At 46.4% G+C, this 20,257-nt stretch overlaps 2 protein-coding genes across 5 annotated transcripts; both read left to right on the top strand.

Annotated features, from left to right (window-relative positions):
• Positions 1-14: 14 nt before the first annotated feature.
• On the top strand, positions 15-10,948 carry itga2.2 (integrin, alpha 2 (CD49B, alpha 2 subunit of VLA-2 receptor), tandem duplicate 2). Its single transcript, XM_085908868.1, has 31 exons — positions 15-353; positions 452-2,020; positions 2,949-3,072; positions 3,349-3,458; positions 3,559-3,650; positions 4,391-4,505; positions 4,620-4,747; positions 4,826-4,974; positions 5,057-5,207; positions 5,293-5,458; positions 5,571-5,647; positions 5,765-5,903; positions 5,980-6,125; positions 6,195-6,338; positions 6,444-6,647; positions 6,716-6,846; positions 6,922-7,085; positions 7,157-7,308; positions 7,373-7,483; positions 7,560-7,645; positions 7,776-7,917; positions 8,304-8,387; positions 8,465-8,541; positions 8,617-8,700; positions 8,796-8,898; positions 8,975-9,085; positions 9,187-9,297; positions 9,379-9,492; positions 9,784-9,873; positions 9,949-10,065; positions 10,237-10,948. Exons 2-31 carry the CDS (start codon positions 1,963-1,965, stop codon positions 10,312-10,314), a joined length of 3,558 nt encoding a protein of 1,185 aa, XP_085764994.1. The 5' UTR covers positions 15-353; positions 452-1,962; the 3' UTR covers positions 10,315-10,948.
• Positions 10,949-13,449: 2,501 nt separating this feature from the next.
• fsta (follistatin a) lies at positions 13,450-19,887 on the top strand. Of its 4 annotated transcripts, none has more exons than XM_085908921.1 (6): positions 13,450-13,544; positions 14,141-14,332; positions 14,489-14,707; positions 15,200-15,424; positions 16,230-16,463; positions 18,651-19,887. In XM_085908921.1, exons 1-6 carry the CDS (start codon positions 13,454-13,456, stop codon positions 18,734-18,736), a joined length of 1,047 nt encoding a protein of 348 aa, XP_085765047.1. In that variant the 5' UTR covers positions 13,450-13,453; the 3' UTR covers positions 18,737-19,887. The 4 variants fall into 4 exon arrangements, with proteins under 4 accessions (XP_085765047.1, XP_085765046.1, XP_085765045.1 ...); XM_085908920.1 differs by having other exon boundaries at positions 14,141-14,338; XM_085908919.1 differs by lacking the exon at positions 18,651-19,887 and adding an exon at positions 16,615-17,006.
• Positions 19,888-20,257: the final 370 nt, after the last annotated feature.

The raw sequence follows: 20,257 nt of genomic DNA, 5'->3' as shown, positions 1-20,257 counted from the left end.
CGCTCTTTATCAGGACAACTGGGTATTGAATGAACTTTGTCACCTGTATTGTTACCATCTCCGAGCGAGCTCAAAGTAACCTTGGAAATGAGATGAAGCAGATGGTCATCAGGCGACTGTTGAGATTTGTGTTGATGTTCGAACTGAATGCTGCTGCGCTTGCTTGTCTCGTGATACTGAAATGTGTAACGTTTCCCATTTGTACCGTACAATGATGTTGAACTGATATTTAAACATCGGACAGACGTACGTTTGGTCTCTTTCAGATGGAGAGCCCCCACCCTACAAAGTGCCTTCTCTGCTGGCAATGTGATGGAACTGGAACTGATGGAACAGCTCTAAATTCACTCGAGGTGAGTTCAAACTGTATTCGGGGTGTATTTAAAAACAACCGCAAATACGCTTGCAAGCAAAATGTGTTTCCCCCCCCCCCCCCCCCCCCTATGATTAGCCACCTGTGGGAGAATTCGACATTATGGACACAATTTAGGATCTCGCGCACCCTACAGTACAGAAGCGCTGTCTTGATGTGCAATCTCTGCAGAGTAGCAGAGCATGTGCGGCTGGGGGTGCGGTTGTGGGTGCGGTGCGCGCTACGGACAGTCACAGAGCTCAGCAAATGAGTGCAAAAGAGGGATTAGCTCAGTGTTGCAATCCTTTCGACTACAATTCCAATCGTGCGTGCGAGTGCGAGTGCGCGTGCGCGTGTGGTGGTCGTTAAACGTGAAGAACTCATCCAAAATCACATAGTGAAACTCTGAATGTGGGGATTAAAAGCTCGACTCATGAGTCAGTGGGGATTTTTAACGGCTTGTCTACATTGTGACGTGTGATGTGGGGCCCCACGTAGCGATTTGGTGTCACCAAACATGAGTCAACAACTTCGGATAAATGTGATCAGGACAGCTATTGTACAACGCTGTGTAGCCATCCGCGGAAGAAAAAAAGACTCCCAAAAATCCCCTATGTCCGTCCGAAGGAAACTACGGAAATACAAACACTTCTTCCTGAGGAACTTGGACCAGATCCGGTGTTTGAATTATAATGCCATTGTGCGGCTAGTGGAAGCTGCGTTGGAGCATAATCTGAATGAAGGTTGTGGTGTACAAAGAGAGCAGGCGCTTGTTTGCGTATGCCTTCATTCGCGACCACGCTTTATGACGCAATCATTAACGCAAGTTTTGTCTGTCTGCCCGATCTCTGCCTCCCGCGCTATAAATGATGCAAAAAAAAAAAAAAAAAAGAATGTATACGGCCGTCACTTCCGTGAAGTCATCTCACTTTTGCTCCGTTATGTTCAAAGCTACCTATCAACAAGTCTCGAGACCCGACAGATGAGGCCACATCTTTCAAATTCCACATGCCCACCCAATTCATAACAAAGACTTAATTGTTCAAGAGGTCCGCGTTTTCGTGACGTCATTAGGGTTGCTTCACCCAAAACACAGCAGGAGGAAAGGCAGCAACTCCGGAAAGTCTTTCTCAAATGATGCATTCAGTGTGTAGGATCTGACGTGATGACGCAGTTGAAGTTTCTCAAAACATATTGCAGTACGCTTCTGAAACACTACCACAACAGAATAAAGTTCATTTTCCAATCAATGACATATTTTGTTTACTGTGCAGGTGTACCTAATGTTATGACCGATAAGTAGGTTGAGGTCTTGTACTGGCAGTTTATTGTTGTTTTTTTGTACAGTAGGCTAGAGTTAACATGCCTGTAACGGTGTTGTGCTTATTTCCTAAGTTACTTCCTCCCCGCCCCCTCATGCAGTCCAGCAAGCATCAGGGGCGCGCGCACATAACTGAGTCAAAGTTACCGCACGCACGCACGCACGTGCGCACGCGCGCACGCACGCACGCACGCGGCTGCAGGTTCTTGCTGAGGAAACGCGCGTCAGTGCCTAGTAGACATCGCTGAGCGGAGTCTCTGCTGCGGCTGCATTGAAGCGTTTCCGTCAAATGGAATCCAAGTGGACCATGGACTACCTCGTCGTCTGCTTTGCGTTGATTGTCATTAGTGAGTATGGAACATTTTCTCCGCTTCAACTTGTCTCCAACGGGATGCGCATGCTCACACGTCTCTTCTCAACACTTGTGAATGTTATTGTCATGCACAAGTGGGTTGCAGCAGATTGAAAGAGGCGTCATTAGCAATTAAAACCAATGACGTTTTTTGGACGCCTCAGCGCTGAAATGACATTTGTAGCAAATAAAAAGTCATTTCAAAAAGTCATCTTCGCTTAAGTTGTGTTGAGGGCAAACGGGCGTGGTTGCCGCGCTGGTGAACGTTCACATTCCTCAGATCTTGTGCCGCCTGCTTGCCTGCCTGGCCTGCCTGCCTGCCTGCCCCTGCCTGCCTGTGTGGACTTGTATGCCTGTGATAGATTCCATGTCCTCGGGGGGCGAGTTCACATGGATGCACTTTCTACTGGATGTGCATTTGCCTTCCATTGTGAACGCTCACAATAGTCATGCTTTTTGTTGTGTTGTTGCCACCATGAGTCAAAGCTGAGTGAATGTGGAAACCTCTGGTGATTAGCACCCATGTATATGTATATATATATATATATATATATAAAACATTTGAAATTTCCACCCCATTTCCTGACAATCAACCAGTGGCGGAGCTAGAGGGAGTGTCGTGGGGGCACTGAGTAAAATATGCTACATGAGATAATTGACTTTTGGACAGATCAAGAAGCTTTAATGGCATCTTCTGAAAAATGTTGGGGTTTGTTCAGAAAAATCAGATACCTTTTTGTTTACACTGTGGTATCCTTGGACTTTATCCGGTAAAAGTAATGAAATGACAGGATTCCCACAACATACCGTGGCAAATTTAAGTATTATATGGTAGGAGAAGTTAGAAATGGCAGCAGCAGCAGCAGCAGCAGCAGCAGCAGCATCTTCCTATTCCTGTGAGTAATGATTTGTTCATTCACCAGCTGACAGAATCGGCCTCTCGCGCTCCTTCAACGTGGGCACTGCCGGGGCTAAGATTTTCAGCGGGCCGCCGGTGGAGGAGTTTGGCTACACGGTCCAACAGGCCAGCAACCATGAGGGCAAATGGTAACAATCATTCACAAGTTTCTTTTTTTTTTTTTTTTTTTCCCTCAATGACCCGTCGTCACTTCCCGGGGCTTTCCGACGTTTCTAAATGTGTTACGCAGAGTCGTCGGGAACGTTGAGGATTTAGTGCGGCAAGTGTAACATTAGTCGTCGGCGCGCGCTGATTCATCGTCTGGAGGAGTGTCGTGTTTGCTTTAACTGAGCGTCTGAGAAAGCTGACGCAAATGCACTTGTGACAAGCAAGAAAGAGATAGATAAATATTGTTGTGTGTGTAGGCTTCTGGTTGGTGCTCCTTGGAGTGGTTATACTCAAAACAGGAAGGGGGATTTGTACAAGTGTCCGGTGTCAGGGGCAAGAACCAGCTGCGATAAGCTGAACATTGAAGGTGAGGTGTGGCTTCTGTCTTCAACCTTTGAGCCTCACCTGGCACCTGGCGCCGCCGCCGCTCTGAACAAACGAATCAAATGTGCTTCATATCCCCGCAGATTCCATCAATATTCCAGATGTGAAAAACGTCAATGTCAACATGTCTCTTGGCATGACCTTGACCCGTCTGCCTGCAGTCAATGGTTTGATGGTACGCAGCCGTCTGGCCGTCTGTCTATCAATTCACAACATTTCTAAGAAGATACACACAAAAGAACAGGAAGGAGAATGAACAAGATGATTAAAAAAGGCTGAGTGTCTTCTTGACACCATTGAGGAAGTAGATGAGAGTTGGTTGCTGGAATTTTTTTTTATCTTACCCCCTGCACGAGATAGATACAACATTGTATAGTAGTAACAATATTTTATATAGCCTTCTGGTTTATATATATATAAACATATATATATATATATATATATATATATATATATATATATATATATATATATATATATATATATATATATATATATATATATATATATATATATACATACACACACACACACACACACACACACACACACACACACACACACACACACACACACACACACACACACACACATATACATACTTTTGGTTGAATAGTTGAATTCAAAAAGTGGAACTCATCGAGATTCACTACACACAGTGGCTTATTAACTAGCCCTTTAAACATACATACATACATACATACATACATACATACATACATACATACATACATACATACAGAGAATGAATGAATGAATGAATGGATGGATGGATGGATGGATGGATGGATGGATGGATGGATGGATGGATGGATGGATGGATGGATGGATGGATGAAGGTACAAAAGGTGGGTTCAAAAAGCAAAAACTATATGGCTATGTTTAAATGGTCCTCCATCTTGTATTGCTGCACAGACATGCGGTCCCCTTTGGGCACAGAGGTGTGGCGATCAAAACTACTACCCTGGAATATGCTCCAGACTCAGCCCCCTCTTTCAGCCTCAACCTGCCTTTGCTCCTGCTGTCCAGAGTGAGAGCCAGCCAGCCAGCCAGCCAGCCAGCCAGCCGGCCGGCCAGCACCTTCAATAATCCTCAGCATACCCCCTCGCCGTACTCCCTCATACCTTGTTTGCCTCCTTCGCAGCTTGTGGCGGGCCGATGGACATCGTGATCGTACTGGACGGCTCCAACAGCATCTACCCGTGGGCTCCGATGAGGGAGTTCATCGAGAAGCTCTTACCCACCCTTGAAATCGGACCCCAAAACACCCAGGTGACACCCACCGTCTTTGTCCGACCATCTGTGGGATTTTATGAAACAAACGATCGTCTCTGTTTTGCGTGCGGCCAGGTCAGCGTCATCCAGTATGCAGTCGAGCCCAAGATCGAATTCACACTGGACCAGTACGGAACCAGAGCTGAGTTGCTGAATGCAGCCTCTCAACTCAAACAAATGCAAGGTTCCTCCACCAATACGTTCCACGCCATCCAATACGCCAGGTGGGTGTCGCTGGCAGCGTGAGTGACTGACTGACCTACTTGTGTACATTGTGTCATGGTTTGTCTGCGTTTCTTCTTCAAGTCAGTGGGGTTTTAATCCCATCTACGGCGCCCGCCCGACCGCTTCCAAGGTGATGGTGGTGGTGACGGACGGCGAGTCTCACGACCAAGCCTTCAGAGATACCGTCATCGCTGATTGCGAAAAGCAAGGAATCACACGCTTTGGCATCGCTGTGAGTGGAGACTGACCGAGCGACCGCTGTATTTCTCATAAAATATTGGACTTAATTTATGTCCCCCCCCCCCCATCCTCTGTAGGTGCTGGGCTACTACACCAGAAACAACATCGACACCGATAACCTCATCAAGGAAATCAAGTCCATCGCCAGCGCGCCCACAGAAAATTACTTTTTTAACGTGTCGGAAGAAGCGGCCCTGTCCAACATCGCCGGAACGCTGGGCAGCCGCATCTTCAACATTGAAGGTGTATATTATTTGTGGCTGGCTGGCTGGCATTGTACACTCAGCACGTCACCGCTGATTCTCTTGCGGGCGAGTGTCAACGTGTCTGCTCTTTCCATTTGTCTTTGCTTCAGGCACGGGGAAGGGGGGTGACAATTTCAACATGGAGATGTCCCAGGTGGGCTTTAGCGCTCACTCCTCAAGCAAAAAGGTACTACAACAAGACTTTGATTGGCTATTGTTCAAGTTTGAGCTCGTCCATTCATCCTACTGTAGCATCCGTCACTCCTTTCAAGGTGGGTTAGGTTGAAAGCTTTTTCTGTTGAAGGACATGACGATGCTGGGAGCAGTGGGGGCCTACGGTTGGGCCGGAACCGTCGTCCACCAAACGGGCTCCAAAGTGGATGTTCTCCCCGTCTCGGCCTTTGAGGGAACTCTTCAAGATAGAAACCACAGCTCGTTACTGGGTAGAAAGCATACGGTGCCGACAGGCCGCCATCTACGGCCGACCTCCGTTTGACCTTGTACTCCTTTTGTTTGCAGGTTACTCTGTCTGCATGCTAAGCGACGGCGCGACGGAATATTTTGTGGCCGGCGCGCCTCGCTCCAACCACTCCGGACAAGTCATCGTCTACAGCTACGATGCTCAGAAGCCATTCGCCGTGGTCGATTCGCAACGAGGAAAGCAGGTACGTCGCCGACTGAGCGCAATGGGCACCGTAAGGCCCGTGGCTCAACTGTGGACTTTTGCTTTCTAGATTGGCTCTTATTTTGGCGGCGTCCTGTGCGCGCTGGACGTGGACAAAGACGGGGCGACGGACCTGCTGCTGGTCGGCGCGCCCATGTTTATGAGCGAGCAGAAGAGAGAGCAAGGCCGTGTTTACATCTTCACCGTCACCAAGGTGACAGTGGTTTTGGCTGCTGCTAAAATGGCCGCCTTCTGAGAAGGGATTCTTTTTTTTCCCTTCTATTTGCATCTCTCGCGGCGCGTGGCGATCCATCTGAAGGGTATCCTGAATGAGCAAGGATTCCTCCAAGGCACTCCTCCCACCGAGAACGGGCGTTTCGGGACGGCCGTGTCGGCGATTCCCGACCTGGACCTTGACGGTTACAACGACGCCGTGGTCGGAGCGCCCCTAGAGGACAAAGGAAGAGGCGTCCTTTACATCTACAATGGGAGGAAGAAGACGTTAGACAAGCGGTTCTCGCAGGTCTTTCGTCACACGTTCTTTGTGGCTCTTAAATGGCCACTACAACTTGTTTCATGGTCTTTGTTCAGAGAATATACGGTTCTAAAATGGATCCTCGAATGAAGTTTTTCGGCCGCTCCCTCGATAGCTACAAAGACCTGAACGATGACACGCTCGCTGACATCTCAGTGGGCGCATATGGAAAAGTGGTCCAGCTCTGGTGAGAGCCAGTTCCGACCGAGTGTGTCTCACATCTGTCATCCGGGATGATTTTTTTTTTCCAATTGTCCTTCAGGTCCCGAGGTGTGGCCACGCTCTCGGCCACTGCTTCCTTTAAACCCGAGAAGATCAACATTTTCAGCAAATCTTGTGACGTGAATGGACGCAAGATGACGTGTTTCGACAGCAACCTCTGTTTCAGCCCGACCTTCAGGCCCCAAAATCCAGTGGGACCCTTGGGTAAATCCAATGGGCTTGCTTTGCTTTGCTTTGCTTTGCAATGGCAGCTGAATTGTCTGGTCTTTTTCTAGATATCACCTACACATTGACTCTGGACGCCGATTTGCAGGCTTCTCGTGTGACCTCCCGAGGCCTCTTCGTGAAAAATAATGAGCGCCTGCTTACGGAGAAGGCCAAGATATCAAGTGGGATTCTGTGTCAAGACTTCCGAGTCTACGTGCAGGTCGTAGCCGAGCTCTGTGGCCTCATTTCTACCTCTGTACTGATCATATTTGTTTTGGCATCAGGAGACGCCCGATTTTGTCAATTCAGTCAGTTTGAAGGTGGAAATCCAGCAGCGGAACGCCGACGCCAACCCGGTCCTGGACGTCTTCTCTACGTCCGCCTGGGAGTTCTTTGTGAGTCCACCCGAGTGAGTGACTTCAGCTGCAGAGTGTGACGTGCGTGCGTGCGTGCGTGCGTGCGTGTTTTCAGATCCCCTTCACTAAGGACTGTGGCTCTGACGAGGTGTGCCTCAGCGATCTGGTGCTGAGCGTGAAGACGGACACCGAGGGGACAAGGTCAGATGAACTTTGCGCCCACGGGAGACCCGTTTGCCTTTTGAACTCGCAGGAGTGAACGTGTGGCGTCAAGGTTTAACGATGACATTTGCTTCATACGAAGAATAATGTGTGCGCTCTTTTGTTTCAGCTCAGCTCCTTTTCTGGTCAGCACCAATAAGCAGGAGCTGTCTTTCGAGGTCACAGTGAAGAACAAGAAAGAAAATGCTTATAACACGCAAGTGTTGGCCACGTATTCGGCCAACCTCTTCTACTCTTCAGTATTTCCTCCTGTGAGTCCGATTTTTGGCTTTACACTTTGCCTATGATTATTAGCTGTAGCATTTATATGAATCGATCGGTATTATATCATTACATTGGTGCTGAATTGAAAGAACGTCGAATGCACTGTCCATTTTATTCCAATTTGGCAAACGGAAAACGGATCTAAGAAAAATGGATGGATGGATGGATGGATGGATGGATGGATGGATGGATGGATGGATGGATGGATGGACGGACGGACGGACGGACGGAAGGACGGACGGAAGGACGGACGGACGGACGGATATTGTTCCCAAATTGCCTTGCATGAACTGAGCAAATTTAACACTGTGATGCTTTCAATGGGTTCCGAAATATGGACGTTAAAAAATGATGCGGACTGAATCCTTAACAGGCCGAAGGAGTGAAATGCACCTCAACGCAAGAGCAAAGTGTTGTTTGCCAAGTGGGATACCCGGCTTTAAAAAAGGACCAAATGGTGAGTGCAAGAAAACTGGGCTCTTTCTTTTCTTTCCCACCAGCATGTTTGCTCAAACTTATGTTGTTTCTTCCAAGATGAAATTTCAGCTCAATTTCCAATACAACCTCAATCATCCGCTCAGTCGGGCAAAGGTCAAGTTCGAGGCTAAAAGGTGACCCGCTGGAGATAATCATGAGGACAAATAAGATTGCTTTTTTCCTTCTACTATAAGTTGCCTTCTTCGCAGCGACGGTAAAGAGCACGTCCCGTCAGACAACCGAGTGGACGTGTCCATTCCTCTTCAATACGATGCAGGCGTTGTTTTGTCCAGGTGATTTTTTTATTTTGATTTTTTCCTCACAAATACTTTTGAATCAGAAACATACCCGAGTGTACAAAACCGATTGGCTGTTTTATTCTTTCCAGGAAGTCAAACATCAACTTCTACGTGGCCAATTCAACCACCACACCGGTGACAATGGTGAAAACGTTGGATGACATTGGACCCGAGTTTAACTTCACTGTGAAGGTGCAATCGACGAATACAGTACAAAGTGACTTCTTGAAGGCGGCATCACTCTGCTTTATCGTGATTCATTTCAAAGGTTTCAACGGGAAACTTCCCAGTCAGCCTCCTTTACTTGACCGTCTCCCTCCCGATGAGCACCAAGGGAGGAAACCCGCTCCTCTATCTCACCGGTGTGGACACGCAAGTTGTGAGTAGCCACGTACATTCAATCATCGGCGTTTCTTGAATATCTCAGAGATTAGCCATCTGCAAGTTATCAAAATCCATAACACCTCACTAATTGTGCAGGGCGGTGCCGTCAGCTGTGATTCCGCGGGCTTGGCGGACCCACTGAGGATCGGCGTCAACGACCACCAAGCCTCTTTTACCGAGGAGAGTCTCCGAGGGGTGGAGAAGCTGGTCGGTCAAGTTGAGAATTGAACTTGGAGCCTCCATTGTGCCTTTGCTTGATGATGGCTTGATTGATTGATTGGATTCCAGGATTGTCAGAGTGCAAAGTGCCAGCAGATCAAGTGTCTCCTCAAAGATGCAGAAGTCAGCAGTGACTATTATGTGAAAGTCAAAACGAGGATTTGGAGTGGGACATTTATTACGGTATTTACTGCAATGAGCGGATGTCGTGCTCGCTCGCTCGCTCGCTCACTCACTGACTCACTGACTCACTGACTGACTCACTCACTCACTGACTCACTCACTCATTGACTCACTGACTCACTGACTCACTGACTCACTCACTCACTCACTCACTGACTCGCTCACTGACTCACTGACTCACTCACTCACTCACTCACTCACTCACTGACTCACTCACTCACTCACTCACTCACTCACTCACTCACCCACCCACGTTGGTCATTTTTTAAAGCTGCGTCTCGGTCGGTTTAGGCGCTCTACCAGACCACCGAGCTGATCTCCACTGTGGAAGTGGAGAGCTCCAACCCCGATTTATTTGTCATCCGCCTCAAAGAGCTGCCGGTAAATAGCATCGTATTCATGACTTGGGGAGGGAGGTCACGCACAAAGAGACCTTTTTGACTGGGTTTGTGACAGGTGGTGGTTACAGTCAGCAAACTGGGAGCCACGGGCGACGTTCCGGTGGGAGTCATTGTCGGCAGTGTGATTGGTGGACTGCTGCTACTCGGCCTGGCTGTTGCTCTGCTGTGGAAGGTCAGCTCATGTCCGCATGATGTAACTGTCATGGCTTAGATTGCTCACGTAGTTCTTGAGAATGCTTATTTAAAAAAAGATTGTGCTCGCTCGCTCGCTCGCTCGGTCGGTCGGTCAGAGTCCTTCCTTCCCCTCTCTCAGTTCAACGGGCATTTTTTCCCCCCCCTCTAGTTTGGATTTTTCAAAAGGAAATACCAGCAGCTGCAAAAAGACGCAGATGCACAGAGCCAAGATGATGGGGTGTTGTGAGTTGCCACCACAATCAACCATGTTCTCCACTGGATCTTCATCTCACTGGTACTTCTCAAGCACAATGACCAACCCAAGGTCTCTCTGTCTCTGTCTCTCAGATGAAAAAACAAACAAACTTGTGTGACACCTTCAACGTGAATATGCTGTACTTGACTTTTTCTGTATTTCAGCTTATTGTGTGCATGAACTACTGATGTGAGTGATACTCAGGTTTTTTGTTTTTCTCGGTTTTGGACTCATTGAATTGTGATGTGGCAGCATGGTGGGCGAGCGCTTAGCATATCTACCTTAGACTTCTGAGGCTTGCTCTTCCAATTTTTGCCCCCTTTCATATTCTCCCACATTCCAAAAAACATGCATATTAGGTTCATTGAAAACTCCAAATCGTCCATAGCTGTGAATATGAGTCAATGTACGAGTGTAAATGGATTTCTGTCAAATGAGCTCTAAAGAAATGGACGGACGGATGGATGGATGGATGGATGGATGGATGGATGCAAAAAAAAGGGGTATATACTGTCACGTAAAATGATGATATAGGTTTTATGTTTGAAAGGTTGTGTCTGAGATATTTTTATGTATTTATTTGGGGGGCTTTGAAACGTTTAAAAAAAAGAAAAGAAATTCACAACATTGTCAAATGAGGCAAATCACCAAATCAAACCGATGTGTTTTTCTTTTTTATGCGTACCTTAGCGATTGTAAAGTGCTTTGTCACCTTGAGTGTGTACTTGCATACTTTCACCACAAGAGAGCGGCAAGATCTAAATGACAGATTGGCTTTCCTCTGCCGTGCACCAGTTCCTGGCTGTTTGCTGTTTTTAACGGTCATCAATTCAGACTTATTTGTGATGATTTGTGATTTTCTTTTTGTGTGTGTGTGCAAAGAACCTTCATTACAACTCGGACACGTCATCATTGCCTACTGATAGCAATAGTCTTTTGACTCTAAATGTACTGGATGACAGTAGATTGTCCGATACATGCTATAAGAATGTGAGCGTTTGACTTTGGCTGTTATATTTGTACACGACAGTTCTGCAAATGTGGACAGTGATGGATGATTCAAAAGAGAGGACGAACGATGACAGGTACAGTCCCAATGGTACAACTTGTATTTGTAAATCTTAAGTAATGCACATTGTGATTGCACTTTGTAGTTTTAATGTTGGCTGTTTCTCTTTGTGTTGCGGAATTGCTTCAAATGTTCTCCAGACGACTTGATTTGGATTGAATTTTGAGTGCAGTATGAATCTTATCACAGGATTTCTTTTTGTTGTTGTAGTACAAGCAAGCTTCAGAAAAGTGAATAAATGTCTCCCACTTTGTTTGTAATGGACCACATTTGATTGGCACAGTCAGAGAGAGCGCTTTCCATTCATCTACAAGTTTTGAGAGCTGTTAATGAATTGACCTTACAGTCTCGGTATAATAAGCATATGGTTCAATTCATAACTGTCGTGGCAATCGCAACTGTACGTTGATTATTTTGCACTTTCTATCCAAATAACCCTTCTGCAGCTTTTCTCATCTAGAGGCCAAATGTTGCTTGAATGAATACACACACACTCGTGCAAGCAGGCACACATTGGCCACCTACATAGAACCACTCAAATGGCTGCTAAATTGAGCCTACGCATACAAAACAAGGAACCGCGTTTTCATACTTTGTTTGAATAAGTATAATGATGTTCTATTAGTAAACAATGACTTGACTCTAATCATGTTCATAATTGTCTTCAATGAGTCAACGAGGTGAACGACAGATAAAGATCAATAAGCAACACTATTTTTAAATATTCATCAACTTTGCTAGGACATCACAATGTCCCAACACTGGCGAGTTATTTTTAGAACAGGCCTGCAGGCCACTCATGTGGTCCTTGGGGGCGACCATGTTGGTGACCCCTGGCTCAAACTAATGATAACCATGTTGCACTTGGACTGATGAGAATTGTCTGAGAGAAAAGCCACATGAAGTCAATTGCACCCTTTTTTTTTATGAATGGCGCAATATGACTGTATTTATGAGCTATGTTGACTACACGTCGGTGCTAGTGTGTGTGCGCGCGCGCGCAAGTGCGTGTGCGCGTGTGTTATGACCCGATGGATGTATTGAAGAAGATGGGCAAACCAGATGAGGAGTGATGGGAGTTGTCTGTCCGCCAGATCGTCACCTCTCGGCGGCGTCCGCTCATCAGAAGAGGTCGCACAAGGACTTTTGCAAGGTCCAAACTTTGCACCGCCCGGCCGGCCGCCGTGTGTTCATGCACGTGTACGAGTGAAACGCAACACCACCCGGCTCCTCTGTCTGAAGCCCCTTCGGAAACAGGTTTGATTATATTTAAAAGCTTGACCCGGCAGAGAAACCCAAACAACTGTCTGTGCTAATATTAGACTCGTGCGCGCCTGTGGGGGACCTGCACATTTTACCGCTGTATGTGGGGGGGGGGGGGGGGATTATTCCATAGCAAGATTGACACATTTGTCTGCAGTTGGTGTGTGTGTGTGTGTGTGTGTGTGTGTGTGTGTGTGTGTGTGTGTGTGTGTGTGTGTGTGTGTGTGTTTGTGTATCAGTTACCACCCTGTTAATTGGAAGGACGGATGTCCGATAAAACTTCAGAGCACCTTGAAACACGAATAATAATAATGCTATTATTATTATTACTACTACTATTATCATGATTATGATCATTGTTGGCATGAACATAATGTAATAAAATACATGCATTCATATCGTCTCTTAGTGCCAGAGAAAGTTGCATGTCACCTGACTGCATGGAGCGAAAGAACTTTGGTAAGAGAAGAAGAAAGAGGAGAAGAAGAAAAAACATCTCCCCACCCCCACGGCAAAAGGGGGACCGCCCACCAGAGACAGTCAACCCGAGACCCCTTATAGATTTAAAAAGAGAGGCTGCATTCTCAGACTGACACTTATTCAACAGTGCTACCTTAAGCAGATTACTTTTTTTTGCGCTGCCTCGCAGGCTCAAAACAGGCAACGCTTTCGTGTTGCTCCTGCTGCTGCTCCTGCTGCTGCTCCTGCTGCTGCTCCTGCTGCTGCTTCTTCTCCTCCTCCTCCTCCTCCTTCTTCTCCTCTTTCTCCTCTCTTTCCACTTTGCCCTTTTCCTCCATCATGTTTGGGATGCTGAAAGATCACCTCCAACCGGGCTTTTTTTGCTTCTTCGTGTGGTTCTGCCACCTCATGGAGCACCAGAAAGTTCAAGGTAAGCCATGCTCATCTTTTATAAACTTTTTGGTCCTACTCTCAACATACACACAGAGGTTCACACGCACAGACAACTTTTGTTGATTTTTTTTTGTTTTTGCTGAGGTCAAATTGTGCGTGAAACAGGTGCCGTTTGCATGTATGCGACAAATGAGATGGCACGTTTTCTGTTGTTTGGACTAAGTTGTGCTAAACTTGTGAAGGCTATTTTTGTGGAGTCTGTCTTTGTGTTAGTCTATTTCGATTTACTGTAATTAGCTGTCTTTTGGCTTGAATAATAGAACAACGCCCGTGTCTGCTTATGCTTAACATTTGGTGTAAAAAACAGAAAAGCGTGTTCGGCGCGTCATTGCGCGCCGCCGCCGCCGCCGCCGCTGCTGCTGCTTATTGTGGCGCTTTAGTGCTGCATGTCTAGACGCTCCGCGGCTGTGGGAATTGGGAGCAGCCTCTTTTTTTTTCTCCCCCGTGTGTACGCTCGCATTGTACACGCTGTCACTCACTCGCACGCACGCACGGAAGCGAGTGCTGAAAATGCACGGCGGGCTTGCGCGCGCCCAAATGGCAACTTTTGATTTGGTTTGCTTTGGTTTCCAGCTGGCAACTGCTGGTTGCAGCAGGGCAAGAACGGCCGCTGCCAGGTGCTCTACATGCCCGGGATGAGCAGGGAGGAGTGCTGCAGGAGCGGGAGACTGGGCACGTCGTGGACCGAAGAGGACGTGCCCAACAGCACGCTGTTCAGGTGGATGATCTTCAACGGCGGAGCCCCCAATTGCATACCTTGCAAAGGTGGAGGTGCACTCATTTTCCCTTGGTTTACACCATTATTACGCATGGCCATTTTCTCCTTGTAAGCAAGCCTGTGCGTAATGATTGGCGCGCGCCGCGCGACAAGTAACTGACTTGATTTCGCTCCTTACCCCACCCCATCCCGCTGCGCTATAGAGTCGTGCGATAATGTGGACTGCGGACCGGGCAAGAGGTGCAAGATGAACAGGAGGAGTAAGCCGCGATGCGTTTGCGCGCCAGACTGCTCCAACGTCACGTGGAAGGGACCCGTGTGCGGCTCGGACGGAAAGACCTACAAGGACGAGTGCGCGCTGCTCAAGGCCAAATGCAAAGCGCACCCGGACCTGGACGTGCAATACCAGGGAAAATGCAAAAGTCAGTCACTTTCCCTTTTCTCTGTCAGTCAGTCTGTCTGGATGGATGGATGGATGGATTGAATGCACGAGATAGGTCTAGCACTCTCTCCTTTCTGTCTATCGTCTACTTATCTCCGTCACTGTCGGGCGGAATCCTGGCATATCGGAAAGCATCCCCCCCCCCCCCCCCCCCAGGAAATGGAAACATACCAACATAGATTTGAAGTTATGAAACATTTGATCCTTCCTTCTTTTATTTGCATCGCTATTGCAGTTTTGTCCAATCACCAGTCAAAATGGGTCATTGAACATGTCAGCGCGGTCGGTGAGCTTGACAAGCCATCAGGATAAGAGTGTACTCGAAATGGAGGGATGTTCACACAGCCAGATAGATATACAAAGTCCGGACTGATTGTATTGATTGGCGAAAAAGATCAATTGGAGCAAATTGGAGGTTTCCGCCCGACTGGCTCGCTATTGGATGGTGGCGTAACACTGGTCCGTCTCGCAGAAACGTGCCGTGACGTGCTGTGCCCCGGAAGCTCCACCTGCGTGGTGGACCAGACCAACAACGCCTATTGTGTGACGTGTAATCGGATCTGCCCCGAGGTGACGTCCCCCGAGCAGTACTTGTGCGGCAACGACGGCATCGTCTACGCCAGCGCCTGCCACCTGAGGAGGGCCACCTGCCTCCTGGGCCGCTCCATCGGGGTGGCCTACGAGGGCAAATGCATCAGTGAGTTCTCATGCGCACGCGCACATCCGAGCCACCTCCCCGAATGAGAGTGTTTATTGCTGCCAACATTCCATGCTAGATGGAGAGAGTTTGCTCAAGAAATGATGGATTTTTGATTATTTCCTGATGTTGGCACCACTTCCCCTTATGGAGGCGTGAGTGGGAGCGCAGCGCAGCGCAGCGCAGCGCAACGCGACGCGACGCAACGCAGCGCAGCGCAGGGGGGAGCTAAGTCAACCAAGTCCAACCGTTTCTTTCTTGTGCTTAAGGACATGGTTTTTTAGGTATCTGAAATTCATTTGACCATTATTTTTCCCGGCAACTTTTTACAGTGTATTACGTTGCAGAGCGGGCAGCAATCAGTGCGCTATAGCGTGACCACCTCTTTTTTTTTTCTCTTCTTTTTGTAGTTGTTCCCCATCCACACACTTTCAACACACATTGTAAGTGTATTTGGGCCCAATTCACTAGCAACGACAAAAGAGCCTTGCACAATCACGATCACAAACTGTGTACGTACGTCTGATCATTGGATTGCTGTACATATCTGTCAGTTAAAGAAACCCCACTACTGATGCTACTTGGGTATTTTAGTTCATTTCAGATTCTCTGCTTAAACAAAGTCTACTTTTATCAAGGTCTTTTTTCCCCACAAGTAGCTGGAGCCCTCTTTTACATCATGTGAGTGCTTCTGCCCCCCCCCCCCCCGTGGTCAGGAGTGGCTTTGCATGAATCTACAATCAAATGTTGCAAAAAATCCAATCCTGTCTCCCTACCCACGCCCGACTCTTTTGTGTGCCCTCAGAGGCCAAGTCGTGCCAGGACATCCAGTGCGGCGGCGGCAAGAAGTGTCTGTGGGATGCCCGCATGAGCCGAGGACGCTGCTCTCTGTGCGAAGAAGACACGTGTCCCGAGAGCCGGACGGACGAGGCAGTATGCGCCAGCGACAACACCACCTACCCCAGCGAATGCGCCATGAAGCAGGCCGCCTGCTCCGAGGGGGTGCTGCTGGAGGTCAAGCACTCGGGATCTTGCAACTGTAAGTAAATGTGACAAAGCCGGCCCCCCGACCCCTCCCTCCAAGGAAAAATGGCAATATTCCGCATTGCTTAAAAGACCCCCCTTCCCTTCCCTTCCCTTCCCCTTCCCCTTCCCCTTCCCCTTTCCCCTTCCTTGAATTCCCGCCCCAGACACACCACCAAGCGCAACTTTGGCAAGGAGAACGGACTCGGAATGGAATGGACTTGCATGATGTTGTCTTTTTGTTTTGTGAGCCCGCTCCCCCTCCGTGTAATTCCTCTGCAAAGTATTGCAACAGAGAGACTAATTCAATACGAGTTTGCAGTGGAGCAATCTTCATATGTAAATATTCACATGTATTTTGCCTTAAATCTCCTTGAAGCAACGGAGCAAGATAGGGGTGGGTGGCCATTTAGCTGCAACTCCTGTTTCCATGCCAGCGTTGTACTGGGCAGACTGCACACACACCATTCATTTCATGCGTTTGCTAGAGTGCTTGGCTTTCATTGGTGTTGAGCTGGAGTCTATCCCAGCTAACTTTGGGGCGAGCCGCCAGGTGCACAGAGGACCTATTCACCTATTTGCCCTAACCAATTATTTGTTTTTGGGGTGAAAGGGAGCCCAACCCTGTTTTTTTGTGAAAAATGCATGATGAATGTTTTTTTTTATGATTATTATTATTATTTGGGTTAAAAAAAAATTGGGGGAGATGCAAGTAAACCTTTTTTTTTTTTTTTTTTGCGCTGATTTCAAATGTGCCCTGGTGAAAAGCGCATTGCGTAAGCTTTTGTAGGTCAAACAAAAACATGGAAATGTCTCAAAAACTGGATGTAGACATTTTTGAAATCAGCGCCCAAAATACACAAAGCCACTGCACCATTGATGAAAATGTGTTGTTAACCAGTGTTCCACACGAATATTCACTTATTCCTCGATTGGCTCGTTCCCCTTCCGTCCGCTGTACCTCGGACGAGTCGCATTCACACTTGGACAATTTTGACATGCATGGTTTTTGGAATGTGGGAGTGACTTTGTGGCCAATTACATCGCCAGCCAATTGCGGGACACAAACAGCCAAACGATCAGTCAACTTTTCCCTCTCCCGTGGACGATTTGGAGTCGTTCCTAAAGATGATTTTGGAATGACTTTGGGTGAGCATTCTATTTTGTCACTACACAAGCTCAACAAGCAGTGACGCCATCGATGTTTTGTTTTATTTCGCCCATCTCTAGTTGTAAATTCACTCAATCACCCTCCGAGTGTATTTGTGTGTTTTCTGTTGACTTTGTCTATAAATATGTTTTCTTTTGGTCGTCTGTAAATGAATCCTTTCCAATGTCTCCTGTGACTATGCCACGGACGCTGGATGGCGATTGTAACATTGGTGTCGTGATAGGTCAAGACGAACGGCCAATTTCAACCTTGTAGACTTTCTGTCTGTCTGTCTGTCTGTCTGTCTGTCTGCCTGCCTGCCTGCCTGCCTGCCTGTCTGTCTGTCTGTCTGTCTGTCTGTCTGTGGAGCAGACAGCGTCTGTCGGGTGGCCGTGCTGGAGGTTAAGCGCTGTTGAAATTGAGCAAGAGCCCTGAAGGAAGTATCGCATTTACATTCCATGTTACTCCACTCAAAAGAATGTCTCATTGTTCGGTTCCCGTGCTATGACACCCGAGGGACCAACATTACGATCACCTCATGGGCTGAATATTTCTCAATGTGATATTTGACATAGGAAGCTAACCCGTGTCCTCCTTTCACTGTCAAAGAAAAAAAACAAAAATCAACTTCATTGTCGTTGCTGTTCTCCACTGAATGTGATATATCACGTCTGAAGGTTTGGATTGACAAGGGACTGCCTGTTTTTTGTTTTTGTTTGTTTTAAATACTGTCACCCTTGCTTTGCTTTGTTTTTTTGTATTGTGTGTCCAAAATGTTTAAAAAAAAAAGTCAAATACCTCAGAGTCGTGTTGCGGACGTTTGAGCTGCTTGCCGAGGCCCGACTTGTGACCCCTTCTCCGCTCTGCAACAAGCAACATACAGAGAAGAAAAGCGTTGTTTTTTTTTTTCCACACATCCACCCCGATCCACTGGACCCTCTGCCCCCCGTCCCCCTCACTCCGACACCTTCTCTCCACCCCCACCCTTTTTAGACTCTGACTTTTGATATGTTGTGGTCCGTATTCATACAACAGCTATATTCCTTCATGTAGCCATCAGAGAAGAGCAAGAGGATGAGGAGGAGGATGATGAAGACTACATGGCCTATGTGCGTTTATCTTCAATACTGGATGGATAGCCCCCCCACACACACACACCCAATTGCCCCCCACCTCCACACACACTCCGCTCATGCCAGTCCCAAGGAACCATGTCCTTGCTGTACATGACGTGTATGCTTATTTATTTCGAAACAAAAAGGAAGTATAAATATAGTCCAGTCTGCTAGATGTTTATTTATACTTTTTTGGTGTTTTCTTATTTATACATTTGCAATGTCAGGCTTACAATCTACCACTCATTTTCTCCCTTTTTTGTCACGCTTTTTTTCTTTTCTTTTCTTTTTGTTTTTATTATCATGAAGAAATCTATTTGTCCAAAGAAAAACAGTGTTATTTATCTGTCATGTTACCATATAGGTATGAGTCCTTGACAAATGCTGTAAATTGCATTCCGCTTTCATTCAACTGTAAAAAGACAAAAGAAAGAAAGAAAGAAAGAAAGAAAGAAAGAAAGAAAGAAAGAAAGAAAGAAAGAAAGAAAGAAAGAAAGAAAGAAAGAAAGAATAAGAAAATCTGCTTGTTACTGTCAAATCTCTATCACAGATGTTTAGTCACACCTACGTAAATGCATGTTAAGGCTGTGTGTTTATTTATTGGGAATATATCAACTTTTTCTAAATGTACAGATGTGTTTCTGGTTTGTTTACAGATCCTAATAATTAATAACTGACCAAAGGGAGTCTCTCAATGTTTTTTTTTTTTTTTTTTTTAAACAGATGCAACTCAGCAGTAATTACAAATGGAAGAGAAAAAGAAAAAAATAACCATTTGATTTTTCTCTCTCCTGTTTTATAGTTGACATTTAGGCCTTTTGCTTTGTCAGCGCTCCACGATAGCATTTATATTGTCGCATTGGAACAACAAGAAAAACCGAGGTACATTTGGGATGATTCTTAACGACTTAGGTAATTCACATTTGTCTGCTGTTGTCCCATGTCGATCTTGCTCTTGCGGAGCTCCGATAGGATTAGCGAGCATTTTACTGCAGTATTCGATACAATATCACACTTTTTGTTTTGTTTTTTCTTCTCAGATTGCTTTTTTTTATTTTTCAAGCTTCAGCAAGAGAAATACAAAATTCTGCGATGAATATATAGTTTTGTATTTTTTATGTAAATGTCATATATATGTACATACAAAAATGTTTGAGGGTATTTGTACAGCTATGAAGAGCAAATCAATAAAAGTTTTTTTTCCCTTCTACATATTTCTGACTGTTGTCCTGTGGAAATGATCAAAAATGGATTGATGATCAAAAGAAAAAGAGCAGCACATATGCGCGACAACAAGCTAGGTTTCAAATGACTCACATTAGCGATAGGCTTCAAATTGGTATTCAAATAGAATTGAACTCTATTAAATATGAATTGTTTTACGTCGCATTTAGTTTCTCTCATGATATTTGTTTCCCAATGCTTGTAACATCTGCAAAATGGTTGCAGTCTCAAACAACGTACAACTCAAATCGATTATTCATTTAAAAACCAAGTATATTAAATGTCCACGTGAAAACCTTGTCTGGTTTGACATGTTTGAAC

The sequence above is a fragment of the Syngnathus leptorhynchus genome, chromosome 4 (assembly GCF_054491065.1).
Source record: "Syngnathus leptorhynchus isolate UIUO chromosome 4, UIUO_Slep, whole genome shotgun sequence".
In the NCBI taxonomy this organism is placed as follows: domain Eukaryota; kingdom Metazoa; phylum Chordata; class Actinopteri; order Syngnathiformes; family Syngnathidae; genus Syngnathus; species Syngnathus leptorhynchus.
The sequence above is the reverse complement of the archived record's forward strand: the minus strand, read 5'-3'. Positions and strand labels throughout refer to the sequence as shown.

Bases quoted from the DNA above. Each gene is read 5' to 3' on its own strand.
- itga2.2 (XM_085908868.1), top strand. From the start codon at position 1,963: ATGGAATCCAAGTGGACCATGGACTACCTCGTCGTCTGCTTTGCGTTG. The intron at 6,126-6,194 runs GTACGTCGCCGA...TTTGCTTTCTAG, and splicing joins ATTCGCAACGAGGAAAGCAG to ATTGGCTCTTATTTTGGCGG. The intron at 8,388-8,464 runs GTGAGTGCAAGA...GTTTCTTCCAAG, and splicing joins CTTTAAAAAAGGACCAAATG to ATGAAATTTCAGCTCAATTT.
- fsta (XM_085908920.1), top strand. From the start codon at position 13,454: ATGTTTGGGATGCTGAAAGATCACCTCCAACCGGGCTTTTTTTGCTTC. The intron at 14,339-14,488 runs GTGCACTCATTT...GCTGCGCTATAG, and splicing joins CATACCTTGCAAAGGTGGAG to AGTCGTGCGATAATGTGGAC. The intron at 14,708-15,199 runs GTCAGTCACTTT...TCCGTCTCGCAG, and splicing joins ATACCAGGGAAAATGCAAAA to AAACGTGCCGTGACGTGCTG.